Source organism: Natrix helvetica (genome assembly GCF_964273705.1).
Source record: "Natrix helvetica genome assembly, chromosome: 7".
In the NCBI taxonomy this organism is placed as follows: domain Eukaryota; kingdom Metazoa; phylum Chordata; class Lepidosauria; order Squamata; family Natricidae; genus Natrix; species Natrix helvetica.
The window spans coordinates 18,626,933-18,639,879 of NC_138558.1; the positions used below are offsets into that span (position 1 = coordinate 18,626,933).

At 39.1% G+C, this 12,947-nt stretch overlaps 1 protein-coding gene across 1 annotated transcript in view; it reads right to left on the reverse strand.

The window, feature by feature from the left end:
* Positions 1-12,947, reverse strand: part of UNC5C (unc-5 netrin receptor C) — a 334,341-nt gene that overhangs the window by 122,245 nt on the left and 199,149 nt on the right. The window contains exon 2 of the mRNA XM_081960098.1: positions 8,150-8,371. Within this exon, the coding sequence (XP_081816224.1) occupies positions 8,150-8,371 (222 nt within the window). The remainder of the gene's footprint in view (positions 1-8,149; positions 8,372-12,947) is intronic.

Here is a 12,947-nt window from a genome sequence, read left to right on the forward strand (position 1 = left end):
CGCTGCCTTTTACCTTTCCAGTTGATGAAAAAAACCACCCTAGAGCCTTTTTTAAAAAAAAAGATAGTAATGATTCTCTCTTCCATTCTCTGTTTTTTCAACAGCGAAGAGACAGAGAAGAGATGAAAGAAGCATGGACAAATCTTGTGAGAATTGAAAATGATAGCAATATTAAGTGTCAAATACGATAAAGGAAAGAAAAGTGCATGGACCTACTTTATATCCAATAAGAAAAGATGCTTTCCATATTGTATGGCTAAGAAGTTGCTGAAGAACAATAGTCCTGCTATAAAATACTGTTATCCAATGAAGAGAGAGAGCCTTCTCTGTGGGAGCGCCTTCCCTCTGGAATGAGCTGCCCCCGGAGCTCCGCATAATCCCTGACCTCCGGTCCTTCTGACGCGCCCTAAAAAGTTGGCTTTTCCAGCAAGCCGGCCTGGCCTGTTAATTTTAATTTTAACTTATTTTAAATGTATTGTTTTTCTAAAAAATTCAGTTTGTTTTTTTGGAAATGGATTTAATCTTTTTTAACTTTTGAGATGTGTGTTTTTAATGTTGTACGCCGCCCTGAGTCCTTTTGGAGAAGGGCGGCATATAAATCCAAATAAACCAAACCAAACCAAACCAAGACACAGAAGGGCAATATATTCCATATCTAACATAACAGAAAGAATGGTAAATATCTTTGGTTTTACTTCTCATGCAGTACCTCTTCTGTTGAACCTGCTGTTAAGCTAGCAGATGTGACTTTGTGGGGGTCCAGCAAGATGGCAGTGATTAATAGAGGGAACTAGAGCATACTTTCTGTGGTAGATGTGGTGGGACTGATAGTCTCATTAAAAAGCCTATTTCTATGCCATTTAGTGCTTTATTGGTTGTAACCAACATTTTGAATTGGAAGCAGAAGCCTATTGGGAGCCAGTGCAACTCACTGTGATGTTATATGAGTATATCAAGAGATTCTGTCTTGTGCAAGAAATCAGGAATCACGTGAATACAGGTTTATGCATGCTAAGACGTTCTACAAGAATCTGAGCTATTAATGGTGAAAGCAAACTGGCAGTAGATAAGAGTCAATAGAATTCAAGGTTGGCTGGGCTTTGATCTCTTGTGTTTTAACAGACTCAAGACTGATGCACTTAACCCCTCTCTTCGGCTCTTCCTGGTCATCTCCTAGAGATTCTCAAATAACGTAACTGCTTGTACCACTGCATTTTGAATCAGCTGCCACTTCCAAATGTTTTGCATGAGTAGCCCCATCTATACCACTTTATGGTAAACCAGACGGGAGATGACTAAAGCATGAGTCACTGGGATCAGGGCCTCCTGTACCATTAGTGCACAAGACAAATTTGTACAAAGATTCCCCTTACGGCTAACACCAGCTCTTCAAGCACCAGCCATGAGTTTAGGAGGACCCTCACACTCAAATCAGATCTAACTGAGAAAATGAACCCCCACTCCCAAACTGAGTTAGTGATAGGAGGACTGGTGAAGAGAGAGCTTAAAACGTACAGCCACATAGTTTTTTCACAGTTTAATTGAAATCTATTCTCAACCATCAGATTTTCATAATTTCCTGGCACCGAGAAAGTACCTTAGCAGTGTTGTTTGATTAGCCCTGGGCAGAGTTGTGCAACTGTGTAGCATCACCACCAACATCAACAGGAACTGGGTGTAGAGCAGGGGTTTCAAATTCGATTTCATTGAGGGCTGCATCAGGATTGTGTTTGACCCTGGAGGGCCACGGTGAGCATGGACAGCTCGACATCACTTGTATTGGGGGCACCAGTGGTGGCCTGAGCACTCTGCCAGTGAAAATGGGCTCCCGAGCTCTGTTTTCGGCTAGGATGGCAACCCTTGAGCCTTCCTGAGCTCCATTTTTGTTGCCAGAGGCACTGCGGGCCAGTCCTTTGCTGTTTCCAGGGTGGCCCCCTGGAAGATCTAAGCACCCTGCAGGCCAGATACAACCCATAAGCCTTGAGTTTGACACCCCTGCTCTACTGAGAGAGAAAGAGAGCCATTATGCCATCATGTCTCCTCCTCCTAATTCCCTAAGATGGCTTAAAAAGACCCCTGATTAAAGGACTGAAGATCAATGAGAGGTCAAGAGGTCAAGAAATAGGACAAGGACAGGACAGATACATTTCTCCTATTCTAAGTCCCCTAAAGGTTGTCAACAAGCACAACCAATGCTGCAGAGCCTAGATGAACATATATTTACACACACCATTGTTAAAGCTAACAAGCTATAACTTTCTCCAGACACCTCTCAAAAATGCATTAATAAGTCATTTCAGCAAGAAATGTAACAAATCTTGAAAATTGGTCTGCCTGGAATTTATTTGATTAACAAAATAAATGCAGGAAGATTAAAATGTACCATATGCTTAGAAGCCTGGGCCATCTAGTTCCGTTTTAATATGCTGACTGGTAGCAATTCTTCAGGTTTTCGATGAAAACATTTAAAGATTTAGAGACAGAATTTACTACCCTGGTAACAAAATATCTGCAGGGAAATATCTACCAAGCTCAGAGAACTCCAAGAACCTAATAGTTCAACTCAGAACTACATAAATTCATCATAGTGGCAATTTGCCTCAGCATTTGCATTGTTTTCGAAAACAAATGATGGCATCAGTCTCCATGGCTCAGTAATAGTACTGGAATGACAAACTCCCAGACTCCAAAATGATTGAGAAAAAGCACAGACCTCCAGAGCAAGACCATTTATACTGTTGTGAAGGACATCTGATTAAAATTCCAACCAAAGAGATTTTCAAAGAACACTAAATTTACTTCCTTCAGATAGAACCAAAAGGTGATGAAATAGCTTAGCACATTGTCAAAATGTGAACTGATTGCCTGGCTAGGGCAGCAAGATTTTTCAAAATGCTTCTCGGAAGGAACATGTATCCTTTAAACCAGGGGGGTCCAAACTTGGGAACTTTAAGACTTGTGGACTTCAACTCCCAGAATTCCCCAGCCAGCTGGCTGGGGAATTCTGGGAGTTGAAGTCCACAAGTCTTAAAGTTCCCAAGTTTGGACACCCTGCTTTAAACTTTGCTTGGGCTCTGGTACATTTCCATGCTAAAGTTATTTTGAAAAGTATCTTGCATCACTGAAAAATGCTAAGGCAGTGAAATCTACTCAAAACAACCCAAATAGTTATCATAGTGGGTAGGGAAGAGTTGATAAAAGTTAAACGAATGTGCTAAAGAAATAAATTAAGAAACTTTAAATTTATACTATAATTTAATTGAAGCTATATTTCATCTTGGCTATTGAAATCACTGATCAAAATCATAAGCATAACCGATATTCTGAGCCCTCATTTCTAAGTTCTGCTGGAACACATATAGAAAAATCTTGCCCTTTTCCCGTCAGTTCTCATTTAGTATAAAACAGAATTGTTTTGGGAAATGTCATAAAAATAATACTTTCATTGAAAGGGAGCAGGAGCTGGGTATGTCTAGTTTAATGAAAAGAAGGACTAGGGGAGACATGATAGCAGTGTTCCAGTATCTCAGGGGCTGCCACAAAGAAGAGGAAATCAAGCTATTCTCCAAAGCACCTGAGGGTAGGACAAGAAGCAATGGGTGGAAACTAATCAAGGAGAGAAACAACTTAGAACTAAGGAGAAATTTCCTGACAGTTAGAACAATTAATTAGATAGTGAGAACAATTAATTAGTGGAACAACTTGCCTCCAGAAGTTGTGAATGCTCCAACACTGGAAGTTTTTAAGATGTTGGATAACCATTTGTCTGAAGTGGTGTAGGGTTTCCTACCTAAATAGGGGGTTGGGCTAGAAGACCTCCAAGGTCCCTTCCAATTCTGTTATTCTATTCTGTTCTGTTCAAGTCTAGTCTATGTCCAGGGCAAGGGAGAGAATCATGATACTTAGGTTTGGAGATCTGTGTTATCATATATAATATAGTCTGTACCCATCATGTCTTCCCATATTTTAAGTGAATCCTAAAGGACAATATCACGAAATATTCCTATGAGGCAGGTATGGAATCTTCAGAAAAAAGGGAAAGAAAATTTTCTGACCAGTTGTAACACCCTCCATCACCTTCAACTATCAAGTACTATGAGAGAAATCTAAAAGAAATTCTCAAGCAATTCTGAAAATATAAAGAACCAGAAGCTTTTTCTCTGAGGAAAAAAAAATGCAAAGAATATTCTACCTTAATATTAAGGCCCCTTTATTCCATTAATTTAAAATGGTGAAATGGGAAGAATTTAAATTGAGCTAAATGGCCCCATGAAACAGCATCACCCCAGAGATTTGGATAAGCCCACTATATCTTCCATAAGATACTAAAACCCTGGCTTTTTCAACAAACATTTCACCTGGCAAGTTAACAAGCTCTGCTAGTTGCTCTGTTGATTGCTCCTTTTTGTGGCTACCTGGGACTATTTTGACCCTGGACCTTGATGATTGATTGATTATTTTACTGTGGTTCAGTTTTAACCTTCTGTATGGCACTCAGAGTCATTACTGTGCCATAGGTAGCCATATATATTATTTAACTCAATAAAATGAGCCTATATATATATATATATATATATATATATATATATATATATATATATATATATATATATATATATATATATATATATATATATATATATATATATATATATATATATATATATATATATATATATATATATATATATATATATATATATATATATATATATATATATATATATCTGTTTATTATTTGTCATTGTCCTTGCAGTAATAAAAAGAAGAATCCGTGGCTTCATTGATCCTTTATAGCATTCAGCTCTGTAATATTACACTGCATCTGTCAGCATTAAGATACTCAGAAATATTTCATCAAATACACTGATAATAAACTTTCCACCTTAGTCAGCAAGTAGGTATAAGCCTGCTTCTATTAAAATAATTGAGCCTCTGAGGGTACAGTTTTTCCAGTTATTCTTTATGGGAATAACTAAACCCGGCCTTGTTATTTTCTGCATCCTCAATTATAGCTGGATTATAAGATACTTGCTGTGCCATGTTTATCAATGAGCAAAATCTATTCTTGCGAACAGAAAGAGAGTCAAGGAGGGAGCAAGAGAAATGAACAAATGAGTCCACAATTTGGTTTGGCCCTTCCACCACTGATGAACGTATTTACTTACAGTCCTTTAATGCTTTTCTTTCATCTCTTTACAGTTTTACAATTTCAGGTATACAGCATTAGGCTTTTCATTCACATTTCTGATCCTCCTATCACTGTAATTTCAACCTAAGAGATGCCCTTTTATTACCAGTGCCATGGCCAAAGTTTGCCATTCCTCATATAGCTTTGCATTGTTTTTGGTCATTATTTAAGATTTGAGGGTTTAAGGGGGAAAAAAATCTGGTTCTAAGATGGTACTGTATGTCATAAACAAGTGAAAGATGCACTTGACTTCTTGGTATTTGAATGCCAGTGCAACTATAGCAACGGGACTGCATAGAATGTGAGTTGCATCTTCTTTCACAGCCCAACAACCAAAATGATGGTCCAATAGCTCTTTACAAGGCTGTTTACTGAGAATTAAACCATAAAATGAGAAAAATAAATACATCAGCAGCAATAACTATCTGTATTATTCCCTGGCTTTCACATACGGTTTAGACCAAAGATTTCAATGCAGGGTGCTTTTCTGCTAGATTATATTACACAGAAGCAAAATGATGTGAATAATTATTTGTGGGAATGGTATGATTTCTATGGAACATTTGTAAGCTGTTTAAGAAAAAAAAATTCAAATAAAGGACTATAAAAGGATACTTTTCATCATTTCCACCATTTATGTGATCCAACGGACACTAATGCTTGCTAACATTGGATAATGCTTACATGGCTGTTTAGAAGGTTGTATGTGAGAAAAGCCTTGGGAGACTGGATGCAGAGATACGTTCTGAGGCTATGAAGATGGCATTTAATTTTGTTGTCCGAGGTGCAATGGCAAAAGGACTCATGGAATATGAATATTAGACAAAGAAGAAAATAACTCTGATTTACTCAAAACAGCCACCTGTCTTCTAGAATGGTGAAAACTTCTTCCTTACTTTCCCATAGAAATACCATTATTTCTAACAAAAAAGCTGTGGTTTTTTTTTTAACTAATTCAAGAACAATTCTGCTACAACAGCTTACAAATCTGTATTCTCAAATATTAAAAAGATAAAGAGAGTTTTTTTAGTATTGAGCTGAGTTTATATGAAATTTTTATGCACTCCATGTACTGAGTGGATTTTTTTTCCTTAAGTAATTAGACAAAGTGTTCAATTCCCCGGTGAAAGAAATTGCTTGCTAGCAAGTTATTTTTCACTGCTGTCAAAGAGCACACGCTTCAGTCTTCCATTTTGAATGTGATCCCAAGTATTGATTATTAATCTTTCAGAAAATAAGAAGCACATCATTGACACAAATAGGTTTATAGCTCAGGGGATACCTTTTCAAGCCTCTTGATTGATTGATATACAGCAGACAGACAGAAAAATATTTCAGAATACTAAATAGAATAAAAACAGAATACTAAATGTAGGTAAGTAGAGTTTCTGTGCTCTAAGCAGATAGGAGCGTACATACCATATCATATCTGTATGTGGATTCAATATAAAATGCATACTTCAAACTGATTCTACATGGTTCTGACAATAGTAACCATTCAGTAAAGTTGTATTCTTATTAAGCCATGAAAAACCATAGATGTTGATCTCTAATTTGGGTGACTATAACACAGTGATGGCAAACCCTCTTCTCCTCGCTTGATGTAAGCACGTGCACAGGTATGACGGTGTGTGCACGTGTGCCCATACCCATAATGCAATGCAATGCACGTAGGACACTCCCCCCGTGCATGCGCACCTGACCCCCCCTCCCCTTGTGGCCCGTTTTGGGCCTAGCAGGTATCCCTGAAGTCTCCTGGGACCAAAAACAGGGTGTGTGGGGACAACGCAACATCCCCCCAAAATGAGCATGGGACCCAACCATCCCCGCGCATGCATGTGCATCTCCCAGCAAAGACCCAAAAATCAGCTGGCAGGTGGAAGGCACATGCACAAGCACGGTGGAGTTCAGCTGGCTGACAGCTCGTGTGCCCGCAGAAAGTGCTCTATGTGCCACATGTGGCATGCATGCCATAGGTTCACCATCACGGCTATAACATATACTTAAGAGTAGTCCTTGACTTACAACAGTTCACTTAATGACGGTTCGAAGTTCAATAGCACTGAAAAAAGTGATGTAATCATTTTTCACACTTACAATTGTTGTGGCATCCCCATGGTCACTTGATCAAAATTTGGATCTTTGTGATACATGTATTTATGATGATTGCCATGTCCTTGTGTCATGAGATCATCTTTTGCAAACTTTTGACAGGCAAATCAATGGGGAAGCGAGATTCACTTAACAACCGTGTTACTAGCTTAACTGCAGTGATTCACTTAATAACCGTGGAAAGAAAGGTTGTAAAATGGGGTCAAAAGTCACTTGATAACTATCCTGCTTAGCAACAGAAATTTTGAGATCAATTATGGGCCCAATTATGGTTGTAAGTTGAAGGTACCTGTATTTGATTAGAAGTAAGATTTTTTGAATGAAAAACAACAAACAGTTGAATTGGGAAGCAGTTCAGGCTTTAGCCTTAAACTTTCCATGAGAAAAATCTGTCTTACTTGTGGAGTTAGAATTATTAAGGGATAGTATGGAAATATAAAAGCATTAATCATCATTTTCTTTTAACGACACCATAATCCTGTGCAGGCTGGAGTCTGGGCAACTAAATGTAGCTAGCAGAGTGTTTACTGGCCAGATGCTTTCCTGTCACCAATGCAGAGTTTTGTTCAGCAAATATATTCTCATTGTGCCCATGTATGTGAGTGAGTGAGTGAATGAGTGAATGTGTGTGTGTGTATGTAAAAGCATTAATGTCACCCTTTAAATCGCCTTCTCCAAAATATGTCTCTAAAATATTTGGTTCTACCTATTTAGGATTCCACAAAAAGGTTGCCTTTACCATAAGTAGTCTATGGACTTCCCATTGTCACCTTACTGCAACAGGATTTAAAGCAATCTATCTACCAAAGGCATTATACATTTTCTTTCAAAGTAACTGCAACTCACCAGAGGTTTCATCCACCCTTTCATCCACAATATGATCCTTCTGATGAACCCATTCACTGTTGCATTTGAAGTAGATCTGAGTGGCCGGGCTGGCTTTACAGTAAAGGTTCACCGGCTTATTCTTGACAATGTAAGCTTCGTCAGGCTCAATGAGAAAATGAGGAAGAGGTTCTGGGGGATCCGAAGGAAAGGTTTCTGGGAGTTCATGAAAAAAATCATCATCTGTAGGAAAGAATGAAAAGGAAACATTCAAATACAGTTAAATAAAATCTAGTTTTCCTTTAACTTTCATTAAAAAATAATAAAAACACTGTGTTTTTATTGGTGTTTTATTGTGTTTTATTTTATTCATCTGGCAGGACCTTGTCATGGCGCCCACTCTGGCAACATCATCCCCTCAGGAGCCTTCTACTAGAATCATAGACTCATATATCTAGAGATGGCTGTGTAAACAAGCTTGGGAAATGTGCAACAGAACCCACATTAATTGTGTTTTATTTGTTTGTGGGTTCTTTTGGTTTTTTTTGCATGATTCATTACTAAATCATGTTTGCATTCTTGTTATGTGTTGTCATATAGTTTTTTTAACTGTTGTTAGTCACTCAGAGTCATGAATAAGAGTTACACGCACATATAAATTGAAATGAATAAATAAATCCTTATATACAGTAGCTGGCACATATTCTTTCACTATCTCATATAATTTGCAGATTATAGATTGTATAATTTGTAGACATATTTCCATATGATAATCACAGACCATCAACCGTAATTGCAAAATCACAACTATATTTTCAAGTAGGTGGGTTTAATTTGCCAACAGTATTTTTTTAAAAAAATTAACAATTCATGACTCCTTCAGAAGAGTTTTAGCTGCTTTGGTTAACCTTGGCAAATTCATCTCAAAGTATTTTATGTATCTTTCTGGATCAGCTGCACTTACTTGGCACTAATAATGTAATTATTTCTGTAATAATGGTAAGAGTATTTTTTTGTGAAATTATATTAAGTTAAAGATTAGGTCACACCAGTTTATGACTACAGCAAGAGCTCACGAATTAAGATTACTTTATATATATATTTCTCTACTGAAGGAACTAAATAAATGTTTTACTTAAATCTACAGTCAAGGTCTTACTGATTAGCTTTAATGCATGTGAATATTTAAAACCCCAGGAATAGCAGTACTCATGAAAAGTGACAAGAATCAAAATCACAGAGTATTAGTAACATATGAAAGCTTAAGATGTAGCTTTCTTATGTGGGCTGAATATTAGTGAATTACTGAAAGAATATTCCTCTAATGAAAAATATGTATCAGAAATCAGTCCAACAATACATATTGTAGAACAGCATCTTCATCCAGAACTTTCTACATGTGTCGGTACTCCTAACCACTACGTTATCTCTTGAGTAGACTACTGCAACGTACTTTACATGGGTCTACTGTTGAAGAGTACTTGGAAGCTACAAATAACATAGAACGCGGCAGCACAGAAAGTTCTAGAGCCCTCTTGGGTGGCACATGTAACTCTGCTGTCACATAAGCTACACTGGTTGTCAATTTTGCTTCCGGGTCCAGCTCAAGATGTTGACAACTATCTCAAAAGCCCTTTAGGAGATGGGTTCAGAATTTCTGTGGATCCATTTCACCCCGATGGGACTAATCCCATGATGGCGATCCTATGGCTTCCGTGCCACAGGTGGCATGAGGAGCCATATTTCCTGGCATGGCAGCCCTCAGTTCCAGCCGGCTGATTTTTGGCCTTCCGGAGGGCACGGGGAGGCCATTTTCACCCTCACCAGGCTTCAGAAAAGCCTCCAGAGCCTGGGGAGGGCGAAAAAAAGGCCCAACCAGACGAAAAGGCCCAACTGGCCCAACCGCATTGGGGGCGGGGGGTTCACATGCGCATGTGCAGGTGGGTGGGGCGCACGCACACAATTTTGGCACACCTTTAGAAAAAGATTAGCCATCACTGGACTAGTCCACCCATTCCAACAGAACAGGCCTACTTCGGATTCCATCTACCAAAGATTTTCATTGGCAGAGTCCAGGAGAAGAGGCTTTTCTGCCATGGCCTCTGCCCTTTCGATTGTTCTTCTACTGGGAAACTGCCCCCACACTCCCGGGCCTGCCAGTCTGCCAGCGGGCTTCAGAGTCCAATAAGGGGCACATTTTGCTGGGCTGGCTAAAAGGGTATCATCCGTCCTCTTTGTTTTTAGCTTTATATTTAATTCTACTAATTTGAACTGTTTTGTATTCTTACCTTTTTATTATAATGTAAGCCACCCAGAATTGCTATATAGTGAGATGGGGGGAGGGTATAAACAATAAATAAAATAAAGAATTCCCAGATTCTGGCTTCTTTAGATTTTCCATGACCTATTTTATAAAAAAGAGCTCTGTAAAACTCAATTAGGAAGACTCTGTTTCCTTACAGAAGTCAACAGTGGTGTCTGCGGGATCTTGCATCAGAATGATTAAAGCAGTATTAAGGCATTGTTTTGCAATACGCATGGTGATAAGGGGCAGATCTTCCATTATAATACTGCAGGTCTGGCTGCATCTGTTTGTTCACCCGTGCTCTTCTGTTAACATCACTGAAAGCCAAACTTAATCATTAAGGACATGCTGCTAACAGTATGAGTCATTTAATCAGGCAACTTCATGAAAACCAGAATGCAACACATATTACTGAGTGCTATTGTCTAAATTTTAATAAAAGATGTATGTGCATCTGTGTCTTTCAATGTGTCTTTTAGTTCCATTACCATCAGAATGCATATACTTGAAAAAAGTGCCTTGTGGCTGTTTTCTACAGTTATAACCCTTGCAGCATCCCCATGGTCACATGATCAAAATTCAGAGCCTTGTCAACTGGCATGTATTTATGACAGTTGTAGTGTCCCAGGGTCATGGTTATCATCTTTTGCAACTTTCTGACAAGCAAAGTCAATAGGAAAGCCAGATTCATTTAACAACCATGTTACTAACTTAACAACCGCAGTGATTCATTGAACAACTGTGTCAAGAAAGGTCATAAAATGGGGCAAAACTTAACAACTGTTTTGTTTAGCAATGGAAACTTGGGCTCAATTATGGCCATACGTCGAGGACTACCTGTAAGTAACTAACACGTCAGCATTGGATGAAATCATAAGTGCTCCACTTTTGTAGATATACAAAAATTGAGCATCTTCTTTCATTCAAATTAAACATTATCCACTATGGCTGTATCCATAGTAGGAGGAGAATCATTGACAAAAAACAAAATAAAACCCTGAAGGGATTTGGTAGCACCTTTCTAATTAACAAATTTTATTCAAAGGCGTAAGCTTTCTTCAGTGATGTCTGTCCCATCTAGGCATCTGATGAAATGAACTGTAGTTCATGAACATTTATACCAGGGGTGTCAAGCTCGATTTAATTGAGGGCCGCATCAGGGTGGTGTTTGATCCTGGGGGGAAGGGAGAGATGACCAGGGTGGGCATGGCCAGCTTGACGTCACTTGTGTTGCTGCCTGTGGTGGCCCGAGTGCTCTGCCAGTGAAAATGGGCTCCTGAGCTCCATTTTTGGCTGCGACAGCCCCCTGCAACCCTCTGCCAGGAAAAATGGAACTTGAGAGGGACACGTGCAGCCTTCGCAAGTTCCATTTTCCCTAGCAGAGGCACTGCAGGCCTCTGGTCCTTTTCTGTGGACCAGATCTAAGCATCCAAGCTCCCAGACCTTGAGTTTGACACTCCTGATTTATGCATTTAAATATAATGTGTGTTATGAGAAAACCTGCTATTGAAATCTTACTGCTTTATACAGAAATGGTATTCAGCCAGTTCTGACTGGTTCTGGAGAACTGGTAGCGGAAATTGTGAGTAGTTTGGAGAACAAACAAATGCCACCTCTGGCTGGCCCTGCCCCCATCTATTTACTGCCTCCCGAGTCCCAGCTGAAGACCCAGCTGGATCTTCTTCTGTTGCCCTGCACAGGGAAAGGGAGCTGTAAAGCAGGTTAGTGGGGTGGGGAAGGAATGGGGATTTTGCATTAACCTTCTCCAGGAGTTGGAGGGAATGGAGATTTTGCAGTATCCTCTCCCTGCCACACCCACCAAGCCAAGTCCACCAAGCCACGCCCACAGAACCGGTAATAAAAAAAAGTTGAATCCCGCCACTGGCTTTATACCTGCATCCTAGTTACAATACAATACAATACAATACAATACAATACAATACAATACAATACAATACAATACAATACAATACAATAGTAGAGTTGGAAGGGACCTTGGAGGTCTTCTAGTCCAACCCCCTGCCTAGGCAGGAAACCCTATACCGTTTCAGCCAAATGGTTATCCAACATCTTCTTAAAGACTTCCAGTGTTGGGGCATTCACAACTTCTGGAGGCAAGCTGTTCCACTGATTAATTGTTCTAACTGTCAGGAAATTTCTTCTCAGTTCTAAGTTGCTTCTCTCCTTGATTAGTTTCCACCCATTGCTTCTTGTTCTACCCTCAGGTGCCTTGGAGAATAGAATAGGAGAATAGTTCCAATTCTATATTCACAAATCATTTGCTTGAAACATTACATGTGTACATGTTGTGCAGATTTTTAGCCTTGGAAAAACAACTGATATCATGGAACCAATGAAAGTTAAAAGCAATTATTTATGTCTGATGTAAGGACAGACTTTGACTTCACTGCATGTCTTTCATTGCAAAGGGAGATTTCAAGAAACTTCCAGGAACTAAATAATTGGAAATGAGCAAGGGTTCAAGATAGTCCATTTATTCCCCGTGCCAAGACT